We start from the raw sequence: 24,966 nt of genomic DNA on the forward strand, positions 1-24,966 counted from the left end.
TAATACCTTCCATTCTCTTCATAATCCCACTCAATTTGTCAGACATAACAAAAAGATATCATCAGTAAAGAATGAAAGCTTTTTTCCATAGTTCCTCAAGTCATTTGGAGAAAAATTGGTGCATCCAAGTATATGCATTTTGCTACAGCTCATTACCTGATGTTATTATCTGTACTATGCCAGCGTGTGAAACCTCTTCCATGTTGAAGATAGTTGTAAAGGTAGTTTGTGTTTAGAATTTCCTCTCATGCTCTTTACTCTTTCCTCCTTGGAGGCGAACTACAGCTGGGCCACCAGTGGCTACACATGCACAAAATATATATGCATAAAAACATCAACACATACTCAAAGCTATGCCTGAGATGTTTTCTTCAGCACAACGCACAACATTTGCATTGGAAGATGGTATGCATTTGTGTTTTCTGTCCGCATGTGTGCAGTTGCGTAAATATATTTGTTTGTGTGTATGGCAAGAGACTTTTGCAGTCTTGGATTGGCAGATGCTGTGGCGGCAATTGTTGCAGTGCACCTCGCGTTGGCTCCTGGCCCAATGCCATTTCTTAGACAAACACAACCACAATGCATACACAAACACACAGTTCTCATTTGTGCCTCATAATTCATAAAGGAGGGATCGAGAGAGATTGAAGAAGAAGCTTATTAAAAGCAAATGTGTGTATTGACGGCCGGGTTTCCACCTGAGCTTTCAACTCATTGATCCTTGCGTCTCTTCATTCTATTCGCTCTAATTCCTTTTTTTCATTTGTCTCGTCCATGTGGTCTGTTTGAGTTGTGGTGTCAGATTCCTCATCCATATTCAGGGCTGAGACCATCTGTGTGCCTCAAAATACGCATGGACTGGCATGTCGGTCGAGCTTACAGCCAGCCAGACAGCGTTTAAGGACAATGCTGGTGTGGCTTTGAGTTGAAGAACATCACGTTTTCTTCTGTCTATGCAGCTTGTGGTGTAAGTCACATTTAATTAAGCGATTGTCTTGCTGAACATGTTCAGATGAGAGCGACTGTGGCTGTCATCCCAGTTGGCGAAGAGGTGTAAAATGGAAGCGAGCCCTGAGTGATTTCTTAGAGGATGTTTGAGTCCGGTGGTTGGGAATATTATGTCAACAGCTGACAGAATCATTCATGGAGTCAAAAGACTTGCAGAATGTTTGCACAGATTAGAACGCAAACACAGACAAATAAATGACGCGGCAGAGAAATAACAAAAGGCTTTTTGTGAGCACGAACGACACAGCTTACATGAAAGCTCTTTGTGTTTCTGAAGGAAGAAAAACAATCTGCGTGGAGTCACACGGATGGCGTACAAACTGCATCACATTCAACATGAGATCTTATGGATGGGACTTTTACGCTGGTAGTAGTACAATAGCCCATTTGGACTGGGAAGAGGAAGGTTGGCGATAAATGGCATATAAATAACGTTTCTCACATATAGAGAAACAAATATTCAGACCAAAGAACAAGTTAAGCAAACCAACGTGTTTTGGCGTGTTCTCTAATGACCTCTAACAATCTCTGTCCACTCATCGCTGTGTGTTTCCACTATGACTTTTTCTTTCCTCTCCTCTGTCTTTCTCTCCGAGTTTCTCTGCAAGTTCAACATGTACTCACTCTTATTATGAAGCCAATTAGTGTATGTGAAATAGTTGCCATGGCGATAGGTTCTAATAATAACAGACACCCCCATACCGGAGGCTGCAAAGCTGCACACATACATGTCTTGTGCATGTTACATACAAGAAAACATATGAGCAAGACAAGCCACAGATGTACGAATGCATTGAGAAAGTCTGCGTGATTAAACATGCATCCATACTTTCAGCTGTTTTGAGAAGTTGAAGGATTGAAGGTGAGCCAATATACTGTGCTACTTAAGTGACTTTTATCAAATGATTTTTTTTTATTACTCATTAGTCAAGTGCTTTAAGCAGTGGCTGTATGAAGAAAAAGGGTGCTGCAACACATGTAGAGCAACAATATACTAATACTCAAAGGGAATATGTTCTTTATCTGCGAAAAATGACTCATAAACTTACTCTCGCCAAGTAGAAGGAAAGCAGCAATTAATTAATCATGATTTTATATTTTAATTTTTTTAAATTATTGCATGAAGTAAATCTGATTGCCCTTATTAACAAAATGTTTTGTCACTTAATGGCATTTCCATTTACTTCATTTGTGAAAGATGCTTTGAATGCAAGGGTTTTTTGTTACAAGCGAGGTCGCGGAATGAATTAAACCTGTATCTCAGAACACCAATGTGGATGCCTCAAAGCTGTTTATTTGGCATTGTTGGGTTTTTTTTTTTTCAAAACCCATAAATTCTGTAGTCACTGTGGCCTGAAATCTTTCAGCGGTTGCTGATAACTATATGGCGTAACAAAATGCTCACAATATCGAGAGAGCCCTTGGAGCAATTTCCTTTACGAACACAGCAAAGCTGCCTATGTGCTCTCAAAGAAGGATTTCCAGTTGAGATAAACACTTCAAGTTTTCCACGAAACCACAAGCATATTCACTCGCTTAAATAGAACAGAAAATATTAAAGGAAAAAATGTAAATTTTGCAGAAGCAGTTTTCAACATCAGTGCTGGTTCTTAGAAAAATATTTTCTTGAGCCGACTGATAAAAAAAGTTGAACAATCATTCTTGAGCATGGTCCCCTCACAAACAATGCTTGCCAGTATTACCGATGACAGTAATAATACGACTTTATGAGACAATTCCAACAGTCTAAAAGTTCAGGTTGATTTAATGAGAAATCAGAATGAACCAAATTGATTAAAAAAAATTACAACAATCAATCATGTACATTTTCTGTTAAACATCCGCTGAGGAAACTTATTTACAAACATCTCAAAATTCTTTTTTAGACCAAGAAATATCAATGAAATTCAAATCACAATAGTAAAGGCCATTGAAAAAAAGGCCCATAATTTCCAACCTTTAATATTAGCATATTAATATTTACACCAAGGGAAGGTCAGTGAGGTTTGTGGGTATGTTGAATGAGCAAATACAGAGCGATTCATTTTTACTATGACATTTGTACAGATATTTTTTCCTGCCCCCTGGGATTAATTAGATAGACTATGTTATCTCTACATAACCTCCACAGCAAAAAGGTGCTTGTGGTGCTGGGATCAATGGTGGTGGCTTGAAAAGGAAACAAGCAGCTTGAGCTCTCTCTGACGCCCGTGACGCTATTATGACTGATGGCGCGGTACCGCTTTGCCAATTAAATGGAGGGGGTTAGTATTGCAAGGTAATGGAGATGTATACTGTATAGGAAAACATAAATAACAAATTTAGACCTTCCTTTAAACAGTCCAACACTTTTAGAAACGTGCCATACACGAAAAAAAAAACCAGCACCTTTTTTTTCTCTATGAAACTCGCTTGTTCTTTTTGACATAGTGCCGACTTGTCTGCTGATATGATTGTGTTGGAGTGACTTTTCAAAGATATCTGGACTTTAGGAAGAAAACCCTTGGTTTGTTCAGACCAAATGTCAAGCAGCTGCTAGATGTGGCAACCCTTTACAAATTTGCTCAAGGCAGTACGAGCCGAGGCTGTCTAGACTTGTCACACGAGTAGCAAAACGTTTTCAATTGAAGAAAGCATTTTGACCTACCTCAGGGCTTTACGATTTAATATAGGGGCAAGTCGGAAAAAGCCATTAACTCAAGTTCGTGGTTCATCCATTGATTGATTGATTGTCATAGTAACCACAAGTTGCCCATTCTAGTAATCTATGATACCGATGGACAAGGCAGATCACTTCTCATTCTAGCATGAGGAAAAAAAAACAGATCCATCCATCCATCCATCCGTCCGTCCGTCCGTCCATGCGTCCATCCATCCATCCATCCATGCGTCCATCCATCCATCCATCCATCCATCCATCCATCCATCCATCCATCCATCCATCCATCCATCCATCCATCCATCCATCCATCCATCCATCCATCCATCCATCCATCATGACTTTGGGGAACTAAGTCAATGACAGGGAACTAATGGAGGCAGACAAACAATCACACTGCCACAGGCAATCATCCACACTGTCTGCAAGAAAACCAGCACAGTCAACCACTACAACATCAGTGACATTAATATTTGAAAACAAAACAACAACCTAAAACATCAAAGAAACGACACAAGACCAAACCATTGCTTCATTCTTATATAGCTGATATCGATCCAGTGTGCCTTTGTTTGAAAGCCCCTGAAATAGCATTAAAAAGTAACAAGGGGAAACGCATACTGCCCACGGGCATGACATCGTTTTTGGAGTTCTGCACTTGCACCGAAATAAGAGCCGTACAATGGCGGTAATACTTAAAGCCCCACAATGCTAAAACAACACAAGAAGAAACTATAGCGAAAGCAGCGGAACATAATACACAATTGAAGGAAAGTCTTCATTTTAAAGTCCCGAGCAGCTGTTCTAAGCCCACGAGATGTGAACTGTGTTGAGCTAATCTGAGGGGCAGCTGCGATTGTTGCACTTGTGATTCTTGTGCCACCATATGGGCCTGAAAAGGAGATAAACAATCAGAACAAAGAGGGTGGGGGTCGGAGGTACGAGGGTGTCTCCAACTGCCCAAGCTACACGCGCGGGTGAAGATATTGTGCGCAAGGGGAGTTCTCGCAGTTTACCTGCCACGGTCACAGCGTATCTAATTGTGTTTTCTCAATGTCAAACTCAGCATGTGCTCCGACCGCCCTGATTTTAATGCAAAGGAGGGATACTGCTACTGTTTGAAAATAAAATAGATTGCATGGAACGGTCTGCGTTAAAAAATATATATATATATTATCAGGGCAATGCAATTCACCAGATTTTTAGGTGTTCATCTAAGATAAATCACTTCAATTTTTGACAGTGCTGTAAGTAAATTAAGCAGTGGCGCCAACAAAAAAGCACGTTGACAAACACATTTGAAATGTTTCAGAACAACAAAGAGCATTATGATTCATATCCCAAGTTGTCGACTAATATACAACTAGCTTGTTGAAAGTCAATATTGGATGTCGGTCAAAAACAGTTACAGTACATTGAGAGCTAAATGAGACGCTACATTGTGATATTGATATTTTGTCCCAGAGCGATTCTTCTTGCTTCATCTCACCCAGGCTGATAAATGTGCAGCTTAAAGTGACTGAGGCTTTTACTGCTATATCAACTGGAGAGCTCAAAGTGTCAAAACACTGCACCATTTGTTTTTTGCGGGTGTAACTCACGCCAAAGACAGTGAACAGAGGTTGACCCTGGCGGGTTAAATTAAAACAGAACCTCATTAAAATCATTCCCTAGGTATGTTGCTCCCCTCCATATTTAATATGCTGTCACAAGCTGTAACACTAATCAAAAGGACTATTTATAAAACAGTGGCAGGGCATCAAAATGAAGTCCACCTTTGTCATGTTTTGGACTGTCAACATTTTGTACAATATACAATTGGAAACGTTTGATCAAATCATAAGACAACATTAGGCTTATTGTGTATTCTATTGTGGAACAATTTTAGTTGTCATTCAAGGGAGACTTTGGCTTCCTTGTTTAGCCTCAGGCTTGGTGGGAGCTGTGGGCTCACCTTGCACAATGACCTTGGAGTCTGCTCTCAAAGGTACATTTACATGCGAGCAAGTAAAACAGGAGTGGGGGGGGGTTCTCATTCATGGGCCTGTAAAAAAAATAAATGAGAACTGAAAAAGAAAACATGATCGTGTGCAGCCAGGCCAGTAGTGGTGCCTTTTAAGTGCATGTGATCTGGTCCGTCATTGTTGTCTTGTGTTTTCACTTGTGACACACTTGCACATTCCCAGACTGAGTGACCGCTGTCACACACAAACAATAACCGTACACTTTTCAGACAAGACTTGAAGAGCCGGTGTAAATGTTTGCATTTTCAAACGAAAGATATTTCTTGATTTATCCCACACGGGAAAAAAAGTCTTTTTGGCCCAAAGGTCTTAATTTGTATCCGTTTTCAGTGAAAAATGGCCTCACATAAATCATCACTAAATGTGCAGCAGTCCCTCATTTTGTTACCATGACAGCTGCAGTGAGTTGGAGAGGAAGAATTGGACAATCCTACCAAGAAGGGACAAGAATTATGGTCTGTGTAATTATTTCTCTTACTATCCTGTTAACGAAATGTTATTTTCTAGTAATACAGCATGACACGTCAAGTCATCTGTGATTAAGATTCTGGTTAGATTGCTATGAGCTTATTTACATAAAGGGCAGAAGCCATTAGTAACAGTCATCCATCGTCATGGCTAATTAAAACAACAACAACAAATAATGGCTGGTGGATTTCTGACCATTTTCTAACATTAGGTTGTAAAATACATTAAAAAAATGTGTCTCTTGAAAGGAAGCATGTCATTCTATTTAATCAGTCTACACATTTGCGTTGCATTTTCTTTACACTTTTGGCCACCACATGTACTGAGCAACGGAAACTAAGCATGATATATTCTTTCTCATTCGAGCGTAAGAACCTGGAACTTCTTGTCCGATCTTGGTGACATACGTCTTTGGTAAGGGAACATTTCATTTGTGAGGTCAACGGGGAAAAATAACAGCATGAGGCATCTTCCTCTATTCGTTCGTTTCACAGAAACACACACACAAACACACATGCACCTTGAGTACTAATTTAAAGTTGGAACTTTCTCAATTAATACGAAAAAAAAAAGACCCAAACACCCACACGGACCCAATCAGTCTGGTTTCCAAACATGCCCTTTTCACCGTAAGAATCCGAGGCTGTGCACAAAATAATTGAACAGATCATTTATCTCACACAGCTTCACTTTCACTTCTCTCGGAAAATATCTGTCAACTCTAAGAATGTTTCCAAATGACTCTAGTAAGAATTGCACCCGAAACGTTGTAGTTAGTCGTAAACGGATTACAAATCGCAGATTTCAACTGGTGCTTAAATGTTCCAAATTCCCGAAACAGTTGAAGATTTTGCGATCAAAATTAAATTGACTGATTCCAAAACTAAATCTAAACAAATCAAGAGGTTTCTGAGAATTGATTTTGGTGGACGTCAATTTGAATTGCTTTTTTGGGGTCCAAATTCTCATGAGAACGCAAAAGATGCCTGATGAGAGAATAATTGTGTGATTTAGCAGTGTGCTATGAATTGCTCACACGCTGCTTGTTTGTCCCACATTTTCTAATTGCCTCTTTCGCACCCTGTCTGCTTCATGTGCGATGATGTGAAGTATAAGCTTTGAAGAAATGATCTCACTCAGTAAATTTAATTGAGGTCACATTCAATTTCTCAATAAAGTATCTTGACAGGAACATAAAAATACGCTCAGGCTTCTCCATACAACTTGATGACAAGGCGACAATGGAATAAAAAAAAATAAAAAATGAAACTGCTTCGAAAAAAAATATCCAATTCTATTGTCCTTGTCTGAAGTTTCAGTTCCAATTACTGTTTCTGCTCTGAAATAACACATCTTCACTTCCCATCGCCCACACACCGGCACGACTGCATGACAGTTGCCACGGTGATAAACATCACAGAGAACGAATAACGACCCAACGGGGAAAAGAAAAGCATATTCATTCAAACTCATCCCTTTTGCTTTATGTCATAACCTTTGTCTCGATCTTTTATCCTCTTCATAACATTGTCCTTTTTTTTTTATTTATTTGTAATTTCTCACCAGTCTTGTGTGTGCGTATGTGTGCTCAGTGTCAACTTTTTAAAAATGTCCACTACAGACAGTCCTGTCAGATTTTAACATTCATCACAGGGCACGGCACATATGCACGCATGCACGCACACATACAATGAAAGCGAACAATGTGGAAAGCAGTTCGAAAAACAGCCATTGAAAAACTCACAATGCATTCATTTTTATTGGAACGGTTCAACACACTTCCGTGCCCTTGTGCTGAATGGCTATGTTCAGGGACACTGTTGCTTGAAAGATAAGACTTGAAAAAAGCTGAAGATTTAATGATAAACTGAAGATTGTGGCGAAAAGTAATAAAAGCCCAGGGAAAAATTTAATTTAATATTTCAGCCTATTCATCACAGTACTAATAAAATATTCCCAAAACATGAATTTAAGTGTTTAAATAAACCGAATCACGTAACAGACAGTTCAGTCGCTGAAATTTTGCTAATTTATATATTAAACATAATGATAAATGCATTAATAATGTGAAATGCAGGACACACATTGATAATGGGACAAAGAAATATTTATTGATCCTGAATTTGATGCTGACACCTCTGTAGCAGCTGGATGGTGAGCCTTTTTGAGGTTAATGGAGCAAAAAAGCATGCCTTGAAAGATTTTGACACATCTTGCCTCTTTGCTGACAGAAAAAGACTTGACTAAGCTTGGTTGGGCCACATGGGGACAAGTTCCCATCAAATGTAGGAGCCGATCAGATCGGCTGGAGCTCGAAAGGAAATGACATTGGCTTTAAAAGCAAGTCTCTTAAAACATTTTTTGCAGCACCCAATTGTGCCCAATAAATGTGTATTGCACAAGGACGAGGAGTCTCTATCCCTGAGATAACAAATCTATTTTACGAATCAATAAATGTATGCAATTTATCCTGCATATCTGTATAATCGATGTAGAGTATTTTGAAGGATTTCTATTAAAGCAATTCATTTTCACTATTTATTTTTTGTTCCTTTCAAGGTGGCTCAATTGATGAGTCGTCACTGAAAGAGAAATGTTTTACACTCCGTCTGGTGTGATGTCACCAACTTCACAAGCTCTGGACACAATTTTTCTCCACAAGAATGCATTTGTGAAGCCAAGTCATGATTTCATCATAGCGAGCTTTGAATTTCTTACTCTGCGGGACTTTGGGGGTCTCTTTATTTATTTATTATTCATTTTTTTTTTTTTTTACAAATCTAGTGTTGGACAAACAATGAAAAACAGAATAGGGAAACAAGGCACATGGACCAATGATGGCCACATGATGGGAGGCTAAGTAAAGCCAAGGAAAAGAAGAAAGATGAGAGGAGGGATAGGGGGTCTTGATAGATGAGTAATGTCACTTTCATTTCCTGAGCAGCAGGACAAGAGGGTCCTCATTTTATAACTGTCCCACACACACATTCACATTTTCGTGGACACATTAGAAAGTGTCTCGCCTTGATAAAAGATTGAAGCTGAGCCGCAGATTATGGTTGGAATGGATAACATGTCATCTCATTGCTGTTTGATTGAATAGAAAATGCATGTTGTTTAGCATGCAGCCTTCTGTCTTAGTCTTTGCTGGCATTGAGTGTGTGTGTGTGTGTGTGTGTGTGTGTGTGTGTGTGTGTGTGTGTGTGTGTGTGTGTGTGTGTGTGTGCGTGTGTGTGTGTATGCCTACTTAAGATGCTAACGCCAGGTGCTGACAAGTTTAAAAGCCTTTGATCGCAACCGGAAATCTGATTATGTCAGCATAGTAATAAGGAGCTGTAACAAAAATACGCCAATAAATCATAATAAGGCAATTGTGCTTATTATATTACAGGATATTTCTTTTTTTTTTTTTTTCCTACGTGTGGCCTCACAAGATCTAATGCTTCAGCCCGTCCGTCCGTCCCTCCGTCCGCTTCCTCCTGTACATACACAATGAGCTTTTTATGCGACGCGCATCGATGCTTCAGCTAATTTCTCAAGGGGACACTAGCATTTGTGGAATAATCAATAGCCACCTGTCTGTGATTGGCTCATTAATATCCGGATAACCATTAACATTAGCGCTTTATGAGAGGCAGATAAGTGACTATGTGGGTTTCACAGAAGAGTCAAGTGTAATGAGAAAAGGACCTACTGTACATAGATGCAGTGCTGCCGTTGGAGAACAAGACGAATAGAATCGGACAAGGTGCAAGGAGTTGATAGCGGGGTCGAGCCGGGGATCGAGCAAAGACTTATTGTCTCTTCAGCTAATTAACAATACTTCAGATGAAGCAGCAAAGTGCTTTAATCGAGAGAAGCGCTCATGGCAGTTTTGTCGTTAACACCTGAGTCCATCATCAATTCAGATGTGTTTTTATTCCTTTATCCCAGTAAATCACAATCGTTGTGAAGTGTGCCATTCTGTTGCCCTAACTTTTGAGGCAATCACTGCAATCAAACCACTTCCTTAATTCAGTGTGTGTGTGTGTGTGTGTGTGTGTGTGTGTGTGTGTGTGTGTGTGTGTGTGTGTGTGTGTGTGTGTGTGTGTGTGTGTGTGTGTGTGTGTGTGTGTGTGTGTGTGTGTGTGTGTGAGAGGGAGTGACGTATGGACACAGACAGAAAAGTGCTTGGCAAAGAAAGCGTACAGCAGCATGATTGAAAAATAATTGCAAGTGTGCAATCCACATTTGTTCAGTTTCAAAGGCTCGCTCTATTGTTTTGATTTTTACCAACTGGCATGGTCATAAATTGAGTTCATCATCTTGTATTTGATCTGCTTTTTCGTACGTGCGCAAGAGCATGTACTTTGAACTCTTAAAAAGTTTTTCTTTCAACTGTCATTTGCAATGTAAATTTAATGTTATGTAAATTTTATTAGCGAGGATACAAAAAGTTCACTTTTCAATTGTGTGAAAAGAATGTGGAACTAATCTTGAGTATGCTCCAAAAACAAATCCGCCTTTCTTCAATGATGACATATTTGAAGTCATGGTTTCTTAGCTGACATCTGATAGGAATTTAAAGTGACAATGAAAACTCAGAGCTTCGGCAGTATTTTAGTCGTTGGTGATAAACATCACTGTATGATAAGACGACATAATCATGCGCTGGCCATTCATTCATGGCCTTCATAAAAAGTCATAGACTGGATGCAGTACATGTATAAGTCTGCCAATGTATTTCTCTCAGTTTGGTTTTGTTCAAAGAAGTTATAGTGACGAAATGCAGAAAAAACACGAAGCACCAGCAAGCTCGATCTGCCATACAAATAAGCCCTCTACGGGTTGGGAGGAGCATTTAAAGAAAAGACATTGGATCAATCAAAAGCTTAGGAAGCCATCATCCTCCTGATATCATTGCTTACAATTTTTTTTTTTTTTTTTTTGGATCCACAAGATCTGAGTGCAATGAAAAAAGCTTGTCATATGTATATTTTAAAACCAGCTTGACAGTTTTTTTAAGTTACCAGGCCATTTTGCTTAAGTATATGTAATGTCTAGAGTAAATATACGCCAATATATGTTTGTCTCGAGTAAATTTGTGTTTGTACTCTTGATTTGTTGAGTTCAAGTAGGACCAAGAAAGAGCAGATGGACAGAACATGGAAAGCAAGAGTGCTCATTGACACATTAGACACACATTCTGTTCTACACGGCTGTCGAGTGGCTCGACAGCTCCTCGCCAGCAAAAGAACCAAAAGCAATTTTTTTTCCTGATGGGCTTTGGTTTAGAAAATGACAGAAAAAAAAGAAATGTCGGTTGTACTAACATCTTGCAGCAATGCAAATGTTTGCCATTGTTGATACAGCCATCAGAACAATGAAGCTCTTGTATCAACACTGGAGGTGACAACAGTTCTAATTGCAGGCAACAAATCCTTAGCCAAACACTTAGAAATTGTTTCCTACATGCTTGAGTTCATCTGATGACAAAACATTAATCCAGTGTAAATTTGGAGGCTAATCAGAATGGTTAGTACATACAGTACATGTCTGGCAGAAGAGGTTGGAATACCCGATGCTCTTCCTCGGATGTGTGTAATTTCTATCCCTTTATGAAAAAACGTTGTTTGCAATTTGACATTGCATAAAATGCAAAAACGTAAATCGATGATGATTCATTTTTTGCTTTGGTCAGCAATGTTATTCACTGATTTCCATAGTAAAGACAATTTTTCTTTATTTGGATCAAACCACAAAAATAACCAGTCTGCTTTTATGGATGACAATATGTTGCTAGGTGGGAATTGCAAGGTTTTGCACTCAAGGTCTCTAAATGATGAATCGATCCTCAAAAATATTGATTAATTTGATAATCGTTTGACAGGTGGGAAGAGCTATTAGACAAGTTAGGATGAGAACAAACTGTCAAATAATAAATCAGCAACATGAGAATATAAGTAAGAGCAGAAAAATAAATTAACAAATGTCTAATTGTAAAGAAAATGGCAATCAGAAGTGTATTTCTCCTGAGAGCGAACATTAGCATGACTTGAACAGTGGCTAGTCACGTCTTTCTCGCGTGTCCATCAGGGTCAACAAGTTCTAAAAATCGGCCGTGTGAGAACTTTGCTATTTCTGATGTGCTTTTACAAAGGACTAAAAATGAGACAAAAGCGGCTCCATGTGTCTTAATTTGAAAAAGTAAAGGTCATTTGGGAAACAGACTTCAAATTGTGCTGCCACTTAATGTCACGACCCGAACATGAATTTGGATTTTTTACTTCTTACAGTCTATGAAAGGTCGGCAAAATGATTAGTGCAGTGAGTATACACTCCAAAAAGTATTTCAATCTGTAGACCAACCACAAAACAATCTTCAAAAGCTGAAAATTCTGCAGATGGAATAAATTTACTTTTTTCTTTGTGTTTTTGAGCCACTTCTTCAAAAGCCTCAACAGAATCAAGCCAAGAGGGGAGTCTTCTTTTCTTAACCTCTTAAGGTTAACAACAAAGGTTGAGAACAACCTTAAAGATTATTTCTTTTTTTTTTTTTTGCGTGTTTGTTCACCATGGTGGGGTAGATGACTATATTGACGGCACAGGCAGCTAGCTCTATGGAGGCTCATATTTCCCTATTCCCAGTTTACTGTCCGTTTGTCCACTGGGATGTTTAAAAGCCACTTACTGCACATGTCTCTATGTCCCTACTGGCACAATTGAGCTTTTAGAGTAAAAGGTATACAATAAACCAGAGGGACGCTGACCTCTCAGCCTATGGAACATTTCAGGTGTGACTTTGAGTGCATTGGTGCAGAGTTAATAAGAGTGCAATCTTTGTCGGTGGTGCAAGTGACCCGGGCGACCAAAGGCTAGAAGACTTAAAAAACACACACGCCACTGTAAACAATTTTATCCTCCAAGCACATCAATGGTAAATACTCTTGGTTGGCACTGTGTGCAGGTTAAACTATAGGTGAGAGCAGTGTGAGATTGGACACATAAAAAAGGAAGCCCCCCCCCAACCCTTTTAAAACAGTCCCCTGGGGAAATCACGTACAGACATCAACCTCACTTGAAGTTCTTTTCAACCACTTCCTCAGTTCTTTTCTTCTCTGCCTTTTATCCCACCCTGTATTCAACATTCACTAATTTTATTATTACAATGGAATGGCGGAAAATTAAACGGAGCAGGCAGATAATAGCACCCAAACTAACCTCTAACTTGTTCAGTGTTCATGAGGATGGGTGGGGAGAGAGAGAGAGAGATGCAAGCTAAAGATATAAAATAGATGAAGAAATAGATATCTCGATCGAGATACATACAATAGACAAACAGATAGATTGAGCAATCAATCGATGCTCTGCCTCTGCACTGATGACTTGGCGAAGAACTATTCTTTATTTAAAGAATGTGGGAAGGCCGCCCACATCAATTCTATACACTCGCCTCTGCAACAGTGAGATGTGTGTATGCCTGTGTGTGTGTGTGTGTGTGTGTGTGTGTGTGTGTTAAAGTGTTAAAATGACCATTTGGAGTCCACAGAGACATTTGAAAGGAGATTTTGAAATCTTGTGACTAACTGCTCTATCTTTGGGATTCTATGAACTCCCTTGCCAACTTTTTTTCTACGTATCGTGAAGATTTTTAGTGTTAATATAGTTATTTAGTGTATGTAATTCTGAACCTTACTGATATAAGAGAAAGAAAGTGAAGCTATAAAGGCTGAGGTGAAATTATCTGATGAGTATTGTTTTAAGTTGACCAAATAACACAGCAATCACTGTGTTTTTCTTTTTCATGTCTCTCTTTCTTTACATGCAAATTATTGGAGCAAAAATTCTTATTTGCAGTTGCAAATGCGCAAGTCGGATCTGATGCACAATTTATTATTGTGAAATAAAGCGAGACACCAAAACACCACATCCATTAAATATTGAGCTGGGTATCTCAGGTGAAACACAAAAAAGTTAATATCCCACAAGGATCCACAACTGATAAACTTCAGCAGTTTGAAACGTAGTTCATTTATCAAAGAAAACACCAACACCACTGCTGACACACGTACATACGTGTGCAGCTTGCATTTTCAAATTTGTGGGTGCTAATTTGTTGAAAGTGCTGCTGATGTGGATCATTTAAAGTGAACATCTCAAATGGGTAGACCCCTGAATGTAAATAAAGCATGTGCATCAAAAATATTATTCTAATTTTTTTACATTATTATATATATATTTTTTTTTTTTGAATTTTTTTCCTGATTGCTGGAGTTGTTGCATATATACAGACAAGTTATACCAATGCAGAAAAATACATGACTATGTTTTGTCACACACGATTGAATGGAAATTGCCCCCGTGTGCTTTTTCAAATCAAAAGCAGAAATGAAAGTGCTTCACAAACATGATAGACATAATGCTGTGTTATGCTTTTTATGAACAACCCAGCAGGCCATCAGGCTTCAATTAGAGGTCTTGTATGTGGCTAATGTGAATGCAAAAAAAAAAAAAAAAAAAAAGGTTACCTCTGTCATATAATTTAGTCAACACCATCATCACCAGCATAATCATCATCATCATCAGTGACGGATATAATACGATTTGTTTTCTTTAAATCGACAGATTGTATGTGAAATTAACGAGATTAGTCTCAGAGTCAGTTGAGAACTAATTGGGTAGGAGGAAATATGGAATCATTTGCAAGAGACTGCATCAATATTTGAGCTGCGTCCTGTTTTTTTTTCTTGATGAAGACAATGAAGCGCTTCCTGTTCACCCAGTGAATATCAAAATGCAAAAGCAGATGACACTGAACAACCTTGCACACAAACAGTGAAGAAAAATGGCAAACTGCGAAGATTTTAATTAATTAATAATTAATGTATTTAATGTGTGCCACAGTAACTTTTCAAAATAACTACGGACCTTTGCACTTAGATAAAGTTTTCATCTGACGTTTTCATTCTTCAGTTTCCTTACCATGCATAAAGTAAAATAAAAATTTAGTAGGGATGTTTGATAGCACTTTTTTTGACAGATTGTTATCAGACTATTACGTTTTTCAGTGACCACCAAAATCAATGCTAGTACTTTTGATCTCTAAATTTTCTCCCAAAACAAATTATATCATTTTAAAAAAAATACCTTTATCCCAATATTGTGATTTTCTGCAAAATTGCATTAAACGAATGGCGATTTTCTATTCTTCTTATTTCTGGATCCTAATCATAAAAACAGCCACATTAGGGCTGTTGGCTTCTAATTTCTAGTTCCTGATCATAAAACTGAAAGTACTGATACCGGAACCGATACCAAACTGACAAATTTTTGGAATTCTATCCGTTGACAAAACCTTGCTAAAATTATGCATGCAACGAATTAGATTTAGTTCAAGGAAGCCCATCGGCAAGTAAATGGGCGAAAAAGGTCAGCATATTTCTTGTAGATTAATAAGCATATTCACTGGCAAACATTTGCACAAAGAAAGGGCACCACTATGTATATACTGTAGATAATAAAAAACATCATGGAATGTTGCAATTTCATTTGTATGCATGAAACACATCCTCATGAAAGCACATTTGAAATGAATTTGTTTGGCCGCATTCCGCATTCTTCACACTCTCTTGATAATTATGGTGCGACAAGTGACACTGAAATCATTAGTTCATTCGCTTGTACACTTGCGTCATCAGAATTTCATTTCACCAGTTTCACATTTTTTAACTCAACTCAAATCAGCAATTCATTATATCGACTATGTTTCATACTGTCAAAGACAAACGCAGTCAAACCTCGCGTGAACGAAGCCACATTTTCGGGCCACAAAGAAAATATTTCAATTTAACTGACAAACAGCTTCGATGGATGACCTCTGCCCCCTAGGAATCCATAGATGGCGGTTCCACTACATCCATATTTCCAGCTCTAAGCGATATCCAATGCAAACTTTTATCTTACTGAATTCCAGCTTCCAGCTTACACACCAGGATGTTAGCACCACACGATTCCTTGACAAATTAATCCCCACATCTGTTCAGTTGAGGGCTGAGAAGAGATTAACCTGCCGCTTTTGCTGCCTCATTGCTTCAAGTACTCATGCAAAAATGTGTACACATGTACAGTACATACAGTATGCACAAAGACCCTCCTGCCAAAATCTTAACATGGGCCAATGCACTTCTAATCCCCGGGTCATGCACATCTTTATTATTTTCAAATAGATTTAAACTGGCATGACCAGTAATTACACATCTCCGAGATCTGAACATGTGTAATTCTTCGGGGCAACACCAACAGGTGGCGCTGAACGTGAGTCAGCGGGCAGCCGCTTCCAAGCATTTCACGTCATGGTGACACCTTAGCAATGAACCAAAAGCGGAATGCTGTTAAACAAGGTTTTAAGCGTCATCGCTTGGCTGTGGATATACGCATACGGAAGCTTGACTCACGCCAGCACAGTAACCGCATACAGCAACACTACAAATATACCACACACACACACAGACACACAGACACAGACACACACACACACACACACACACACACACACACACACACACACACACACACACACACACACACACACACAGGGCTACACGTATAAAGGTTAAGTCAATTAAATAAATACAAAGCCAAGCTAACTTTACAGACAAGCAGCAACTGGGGGGGAGTAAATGTGTTGAAATACACTGGACAGCCATAAAGTTAAGCACCGTAACGATCACATTGTATCTCTCGTGTGTAAATAAAGCATGTTTCATTTACATGCGTCTCATTGAGTGTGTATCCATACAAGTCATTCAGTCTGAACGGAGAACGATCACACGGGCAAACCAATCTATTTTCATTAAAGCCTCTTTTAATTTGAATTACAGATGCCAACACACTTGTTGCGAGCGTGGCTAGAAAACGCAATTATTGTGCTAAAATGTGTGCCAGTGTGTGTGTTGGGGAAAGGGGTAGGATGGGGGGGGGGGGGGGGTAGAACAAAAAGAGAGGTCATTTTAAATTGAATGCCTCAATTGTATGACATATATCGACTAAACGCACGAAAGGAGTAACAGAAAAAAAAAATATTGCTTGTATTCCCTCCGGAGGTTTGAATAGACAGATCGAATCAACACAAAGGCTCGCATGCACGCACACACATACATACACAACCACACACGCACACACACAAACATATTGACATGATCGCGTAACCATTCACCCAGCACTCAAACAAACATTGGTTTTAATTTCCTCCAGCTCATATTTATGAGCATTTTGTCTTTAATGATTCTTAGCTGCACCCTACTCTACAAGTCCCAACATGCGCACACATGCAAAACACACACTGTCTCTTTCACAAACACACACACAAACACACAACACTCTGCAAGTGATAAGAATCAAGGGAACAAAAAGGCTGCAGCCACACAAGCTCCAACTTACCTTCTACGGAGAAAAAAAGTTTGGTGCTCCACAAATGAACAGCCTGCATGTGTGTGTTTATATGTGATACTGTAACAGATTTCCCAAAACTGTGTTTCCTAATCTACCTGTGATTGTGACAGACTCGATAAGGGCGAAGAAAATAAATAAAGGCAAGAGAGAAAAAAGTGCAGAGCATCGGGCATCCTGTTTGAGTTCCTGTTTTGAGACCTGGCAGTTACGTGGCTACGAGACAATTAAGCGAGGAAGACTGCGCTCTTACCTGGACCTGTTCAGAAAACGTGGTGGACTGTCTGCTTGTCAGGCTAGGAGCAGAACTCTCCTCCGGACGCAGTAACACTTGCTGACCTCGTCTGCAGGTATCAAAAGAGAAAAGTCAGGACACATGCATATATATATATATATTTTTGGGGGGGGGGCAGCTGTGCACGCCGATAAACTGCTGTTAAAACAACTCAAACACACAAAGTAATCTGATAAGTTCTGAGCTGAGGAATGCTGGAATTTAAACACGTGTGTAGGGGAATTCAAGGTAAACGATGTGTGGTGAGCCCTTACAGGTCCTTCCCCTTCTTCCTCTCCAACGCGGTCATGTCATCTCCACCTGTCGTACGCAGAGAGAGCGCCGGGGTCACACACGCATTGGCGCACGCGGCGACGCGGTGATGCTCGCACTCGCAGCAGCAGGCTGGGACACACACTAGTGCACTGACACCACGAGCGGCGGCTCGCAGAGCTCAGAGTGAACGTGCGCTCTCTCCTCCTCCTCTTGCCTCCTCCTCCTCCTCCTCCTCCCACCCCCATCGCTCTGCTCATCCTCAGGGTCTTACTGCCTCCATCAACCTTGCCCGTGTTTCACTTTCTTGTTATTGTTCCAGCTGGATAGCCATCAACACATATGCACCGGCGACAATTTCATGCAAGGGAAGAACCCACACATCTGGGAAAAGCCTTACTGAGAATTTTCAAATCATGGGTTAATAATTGCCATCAATAGAACCACCATTACTCAATACCCCAGAATCCAGGCAAGAACATTTATTTAGATTTGCTATTTTGTTCAAGCTTGCGAGGGGATCAGGAGCCATTTCCAGTTTACATAAACTGAGAGACACTCCCAGTATTGCAGGGCAACTGCGAATGGGGCATCGGCCAGAAAATGAGCCTGCATATGCAAACCACTAGACTACAAATCCCCCCCACCCCGCCCTCCGGGGGCAAATTTCTCAGCATTGCTACAGTATTCAGAGAAATGACTACTTCCAGATTGTCTGTATAATTCCTACAAGTGCACCAATTACAATGATTGCAGATCATGCTGTTGCACGCTCATGTTAAGGTAAGAGTCTTTTCTGTGACTGCTTCTTATGAAATGTTATTCCAGAACACCAGCATGTGTTGGCTCCAAGCAGCATACACAAAGCTAAACGGTGTCGCTCTTAGTTCATCGTATCAAATGATAGAGCGTGCACACATACACCTCCAAAGCAAGAAGACGCCTGTATATAGATGGACTGGGTGTCCATCTTCATCTGCTGTAGATCTTAAAACAGCCTCCTTCAGGAATTAAATACTTCATCTGAAGAGACCATTGATCACAAGGCTTTCATTAAAACAAGCAGCTGGTGTCGCTGCTCAAAAATTCACTCACTCACTCACTCACTCACTCACTCACTCACTCACTCACTCACTCACTCACTCACTCACTCACTCACTCACTCACTCACTCACCCCAAACCACAGTGCTGTAGAGCTTAATTAGCATAGACCTAAAAAACAGTGAATAACCTTGGTGTGTGTGTGTGTTTGTGTGTATGTGTGTCAGGGGGTGGGCCGTGCATGCATAACTGTGCATGTGATTAGTTGAACTAAATCAACATGTCATCACAAATGTGTGTTTGTCACGAGTAACACACACAAAACAATGATTGAAAGTGCACATGTATAAACCTGTGTGTGTGTGTGTTTTCCCATAAAACATTTCTGCGATTGAAAGCTCTAAATGGTGAAGGTGCACTCAGGGGAAAAGGGCTAATCTACATAATGGTGGAGCTATATTAACGGCAGCATGATGCACTCTGTCACACAATTTGACATCTCATCCAGATAATCCGTTTTTTTTTTTTTAATAGTCCTTGTAAAAAAAAAAATACAATATTTCATTGAAATGGCAAACCATGCTCCAAATTATTATGCATGTACATTTTACAATGGAGGATTTCCCACAGGAAAACTGTTTCTAAATACAAATTTTAAAAAATGTCAACCGTGATCCACCTCAGAATTTCTACCATCTTTCTCAAACAGATACTGTGCATATATGCTTGAGTTGAAATTCATCATCTCATTGGCATATTTCAGATTGACAGTAACACTGGTACGTTCAAAATTGAATTTAAAACCAATTGGGCCTCTTCGATACTGTTGAAAACCAATCCTCCATGGTTTATTACATTCTCCGTGACTGTAGTTCATCCCTGCTTGATAGAAAAACAAATCTTAAGAGAGCATCTTCTGAAATTGGAGAGTGGAGCCCATTTCAGATGGCTATGGCAGAAGTGCATCTGAGAAGAAGCTGCAACTGCCTAAGGAGCTGAATAAGGTACAAAGCACAAGTAGATAGGCAAGAGTGCAGCGGGACAATCAGATCTAGAATAAGGAGCTTTGCGAGGACAAAATGTTGCACTTATGTATATGATTGCCGCGAGTTAAAAAAAGAAAGTCAAGCACCACCGTTTATAAAATCCGCCGCAGAGTGTAAATGACTTTACCTTATTGTTGCACGTCATGTATTTCCTTGAACAAGACAAGGAGTAAAAAAACAGGAAAGCAACAAAGACACGCCCTGTACAAAGACGTACGCATGTGATGTGGTCATTTGAAAAATACACAGAGGTTGCCAACTCGGAGCCGATCTCACAGCAGAGGAAAACCAGAATAGTGCTCAGGAGAGTGGCGACATTACCAACCGGTAATAAAAGTTCAAAGTGAAACGCTAACCATGTTTGTGCGGATATATTCTGGCAAGTGGCACTTTCTGTCAGCAGGGTGTGATCTGACAAGAATGTCAGGGGCAAGTTTTTGTGACTCGATAAAAGTGATATTGTACAGATCCAATGTAGAACACATTGCGGATGTGAGAATTTTCCTCTTGTCATGTTAATGCGTTGAAAAACACACTGGGTGGATTTTTTTTTTTTTTAACAAACAAGGGAGTGTGGACGGATTGTTTTTTTTGAAATTGAAATATTCATTTTTTTTAAAAGCCCAGCTATGCGTAGGCCTTTGTAAAGCGCTTTGAGCACCATATGGTGTGGATAAAAGTACGAAGTAAGCGCACGCCATTTATCGTTTACCATTCCTACGCCGTAAAAAGAAAAAAAGCCTTAAAAGGTGAACTGCGATATACCGAGGGAATCTTTGAAACCTTAACGATGTGAGTTCAACCTTTAAGAATACAAACTAGACCACATGTATTTTGTTCTACAATGATCCAAATGTTCATGAACTGTATCTTGAGTGTATGCAGTGGCATAACAATGTCAGTAGTCAAACATGACCTTTGTAACGTTTTTCTTAGAAGTATCTTGGTTGAGCAGGTTAAAAAAAAAATAAAAAATCAGGCCAAGGGGGATAATTAAGACATTGCAGAATATAGTATAACAAGACAAGTGATTATACAGGTTTTTCGCAGCAAAATGGACACATGTTCAGCTGGGTATGCAATATGATCATACCTTTGGGACACGAATGACCGTGAAGTCAACCTAGTTCGGGTCAGGTTTGACTCAAAAGGCTGTCAATCACAGGCAAAGTGGTCAAATATCCAGAAAATACCTGTTTGCCATTTGAAGCGTGTGCCAGTTACCATAGTTGCACTCAACGCATCAATTTTGACTGAAAATGGATAGAAAAAGGTTTTGTTTTGAAGGTTCATCCATATGTTTTTGCGTTTTATTACCGGGTAAAATGATAGTCTTTGGGGAAATGGACATGTCCATTAAAATTCAGAATAGGTAATTGCCAAAACAACAATGGTGGAGCGGAGCTCAATTATAGCGCTGGTAGAGCGAACAGAACAGAAAAGATTACATATGCCAAATTTGAAATCCACATACCTGACAATGACAGTAACCCGAGACAAGACTATTTCCAACCTTTCCAATATTACATATACGTATCTAATAGACCTTTCCAACAGTGCGGTAAACCTTAGACTCACCAGCCAATCATAAGGCTTACATTTAACGACAGACAATCATTTTACATTTACATTTTCACTCTGTGACCCCACCGGGAGGAAGCTGAAATACCACCATGCTATTAACCACATACACAAACGCGTACTTCCTCCAGGTATTTGCTCATTGCTGCTCATGTCAAAAGTAGGCAGTGAAAGGAATTAGCAATAAAAATAAAAAGACAGGGAGTGAAATAAAGGTTGCTTGGCGAGGATCGAGACAGGAGAGAATGATGACAAGGCTGATAATGAGCTGTTGAAGGTTGTACGTGGGGGGCCGGACCCTGCCACTCGGCGAACCCTCGGGAAATGATAGCCTTGGCTAAAAAGCTAATAGATGTCACGGCTTACGCAATAGGAGGCGCCAAATGGAGGTATGCACAAACATGGAGTGGAAGGAGCTCTGTGAATACTTCCAAAGAAGTAAAGGTAAAGACGTTAAAGATTGCAAGACCAAGGCAAAGAAAGCCACTTGGCAAGCGAAGAGCACCAGCAAGCGAGCAAAAATAGCGTGGGTGAAAAAGAAATCACTGCGGCAACAAAACCGCCTTTGACATTAAGTGAAACATCATCGCTGGAAAAGAGTCATGCAGGGCAGAAACACACAGAGGAACTGCAGCAAACACAAAACAAAACTTCCATTTTGTTATTTTTCTGACTTGTTTTCGGAAAACTACCTTGTTACTACAATGGTGGGCAACAGATTGTCACAACACTCAGTTTGTCGGGTGCGGGCGAAATAATTATACATTACGTTGGGGTGTGGGTCGTGGGAGGTTATTTTCACAAACAGTCAAAACCATGATTATCATCCGACTTTAATTCAAAATGAGGATACGTTGTTTAAATAGATTGGACGGATTGGTCCATCTTCTGATCAGATAGGACCTATCAGGGCTGTCAGACTCATTTTTGTCACGGGCTACATTGTAGTCATAGGTTCCTTCGGAGGGCCATTGAATGACGCCTGATAGTATATATACACAATAGGCTACACAACAAAGTGATGAATAACTAGTTTTGAAATCAGAGAGTAGTAAAAACTGTTAAAATATTTAAAAAAAAATATTGATAGTAATATCTCTATTTTTTTTTACGTGAACGAGATTTTTTTATTTAATATTGACACACAAAATCGATGCACAATTTGTCTACGCGGGCCACATAAAATGATATGGCGGGCCGTATCTGGCCCCCGGGCCTTGGGTTTGACCCCTATGAGCTAGGTGATGTTATCTTTTTTTTGGATCATGATCGGCTCAAAAATTCCAATCATGTGAAGCCTAATTTTAACATCCACATCTGACATGGTTCAGAGTCTTCGGTCACTTTTTTGTTTCATTTTCACATAAAAGATAATTCAACCAATGATAATTTGCTGTCAAAGAAGTGACTTTGTATTTGATGCATAACATTAAAAAATACCTTTGTATAAAGCAAATACATTTTACAGAAGAAGCACAGTAATGTTATTTTCCCTTCTACCAATTTGGACTGAGCAGAATGTATGACTGGAGTGGTTTGAATGGGTGCTGCAACTATTTTTAATGACACCACAAGTGCGTGTGTGATGATGTGTGTGAGAGTGCATGAAAGAAAACAGGAATGGCTAAGATTGGTTGTCATGGTACCACATGTTCCCGAGTTTCAAATATCATGGAACAATTTATTTCATACAATTTCCGTTTCCTAATGAAGCAGTGAATCCATTGCACTTACCCTGGTGGGTGCGCACACACACACACACGTACACGCACACAGACACACACACACACATTCGCACACTCATAAACAGCTTTATCCACTCAAATCGCAACCTTGACATTTTGTACTGCACGAATGAAGAATCTGAAGTGAACTGACAGAATGAATAGATTAAAAACAGAAAAAAAAATGCATTTTCAGATGGGAAATATGACTTTAACTCATAACAACATTCTTCAGTGACAAAACAGATTAAAACTTCGAACTTTTGACAATGTCCACACCAAGATAGAGATTTGTTATTAAATAGATTTTTTTCTATACAGTTCGGTGTTTTGTTGGCACATAAAAACTTACAATGGTCATATTTTGACATGTCAAAACTAATCCATTCATAGAAAACTAATCGATTTTCAAACTTAATCGACAACTATTTTAATAATCGTTTCGCAACATTTTAACTTACAATTACAAATCCTCTAAACCTCGACAACAATTTTTTTTAGTAATTTTTGTCGTCATTCATGAAGACAGATTTATTGTCTTTACTGTTGAATTAAAACTTGCAAAAATCTGCTTTTACTTTGGAAAACATTGACCTCATCAGTAACTGAATTTGTTTCAAAAAGGTTGGTGAGTAAAACATCAATCCCTCTTGTGATATTTCATTCTTTTTTATTTGGTTTTCAATCACTAAGTGATACCAAATAACAGTTAGTTAACACACCATAAATAGGGAAAATAGTTTTGAAATCTACTTTTATGTAAAACAAAATTGTATCCCATTAATCGATGGATAATTGTTAGAATATTCGATTCTAAAAATATTTGCTAGTGACAGCCCCAGTCACATTGATTATCAATCTTTAGGATATGAATAAAACTATTTGAAAGTTTGGGACTGGCGGAAGAACCAGAGACAAAAGTAATGAAGATGGGGTTTGAGGATTTGTATTTCATCATGTCCCGAAATGATGTCGACCTAATAATCCAAAAGGTCTGCTGAAGTATCAACAGGTTAATTGGAATAGATCGGAGAAGAACAAAAAAGATATATATCACAGAATTATGCCAGCTGATTACATTAGCATATAATATGAGTACTTGAAGTGATGAGAGACACAACATGGGATATAATGGTTGCCCAGCATAAATGTGTGGCCTGGCTTCACTCAAAAGCAGCGGGAGGGAGGGAGCAGAGAAAAACGTGCACGCTGACATGAGGTACATGGCCGGCTCATTAGTGAAAAGACGGCACATTGGCAGAAAGTCCTTCCGTGTCGCAGGCTCAAGTCAACAGGTCGCCACAAAGACACACAATGGCAATTATGGGTGAGACAACACACTTCACGTCATGACAAGTATGTCAAACGTGCACACATACACGTCCCCCCCCCCGTGCACACCCATGTCCAGAAAAACATGAAGACACGAGAGTCAAACAT

At 39.4% G+C, this 24,966-nt stretch overlaps 1 protein-coding gene across 3 annotated transcripts in view; it reads right to left on the bottom strand.

Annotated features, from left to right (window-relative positions):
• Window positions 1-24,966, bottom strand: part of pde2a (phosphodiesterase 2A) — a 104,689-nt gene that overhangs the window by 46,859 nt on the left and 32,864 nt on the right. For all 3 annotated transcript variants that reach the window (XM_085917150.1, XM_085917149.1, XM_085917151.1), the window contains one exon: window positions 17,840-17,930. In XM_085917150.1, coding sequence (XP_085773276.1) covers window positions 17,840-17,930 — 91 coding nt within the window. The remainder of the gene's footprint in view (window positions 1-17,839; window positions 17,931-24,966) is intronic.

The sequence above is a fragment of the Syngnathus leptorhynchus genome, chromosome 7, assembly GCF_054491065.1.
Source record: "Syngnathus leptorhynchus isolate UIUO chromosome 7, UIUO_Slep, whole genome shotgun sequence".
NCBI classification, from domain to species: Eukaryota; Metazoa; Chordata; class Actinopteri; order Syngnathiformes; family Syngnathidae; genus Syngnathus; species Syngnathus leptorhynchus.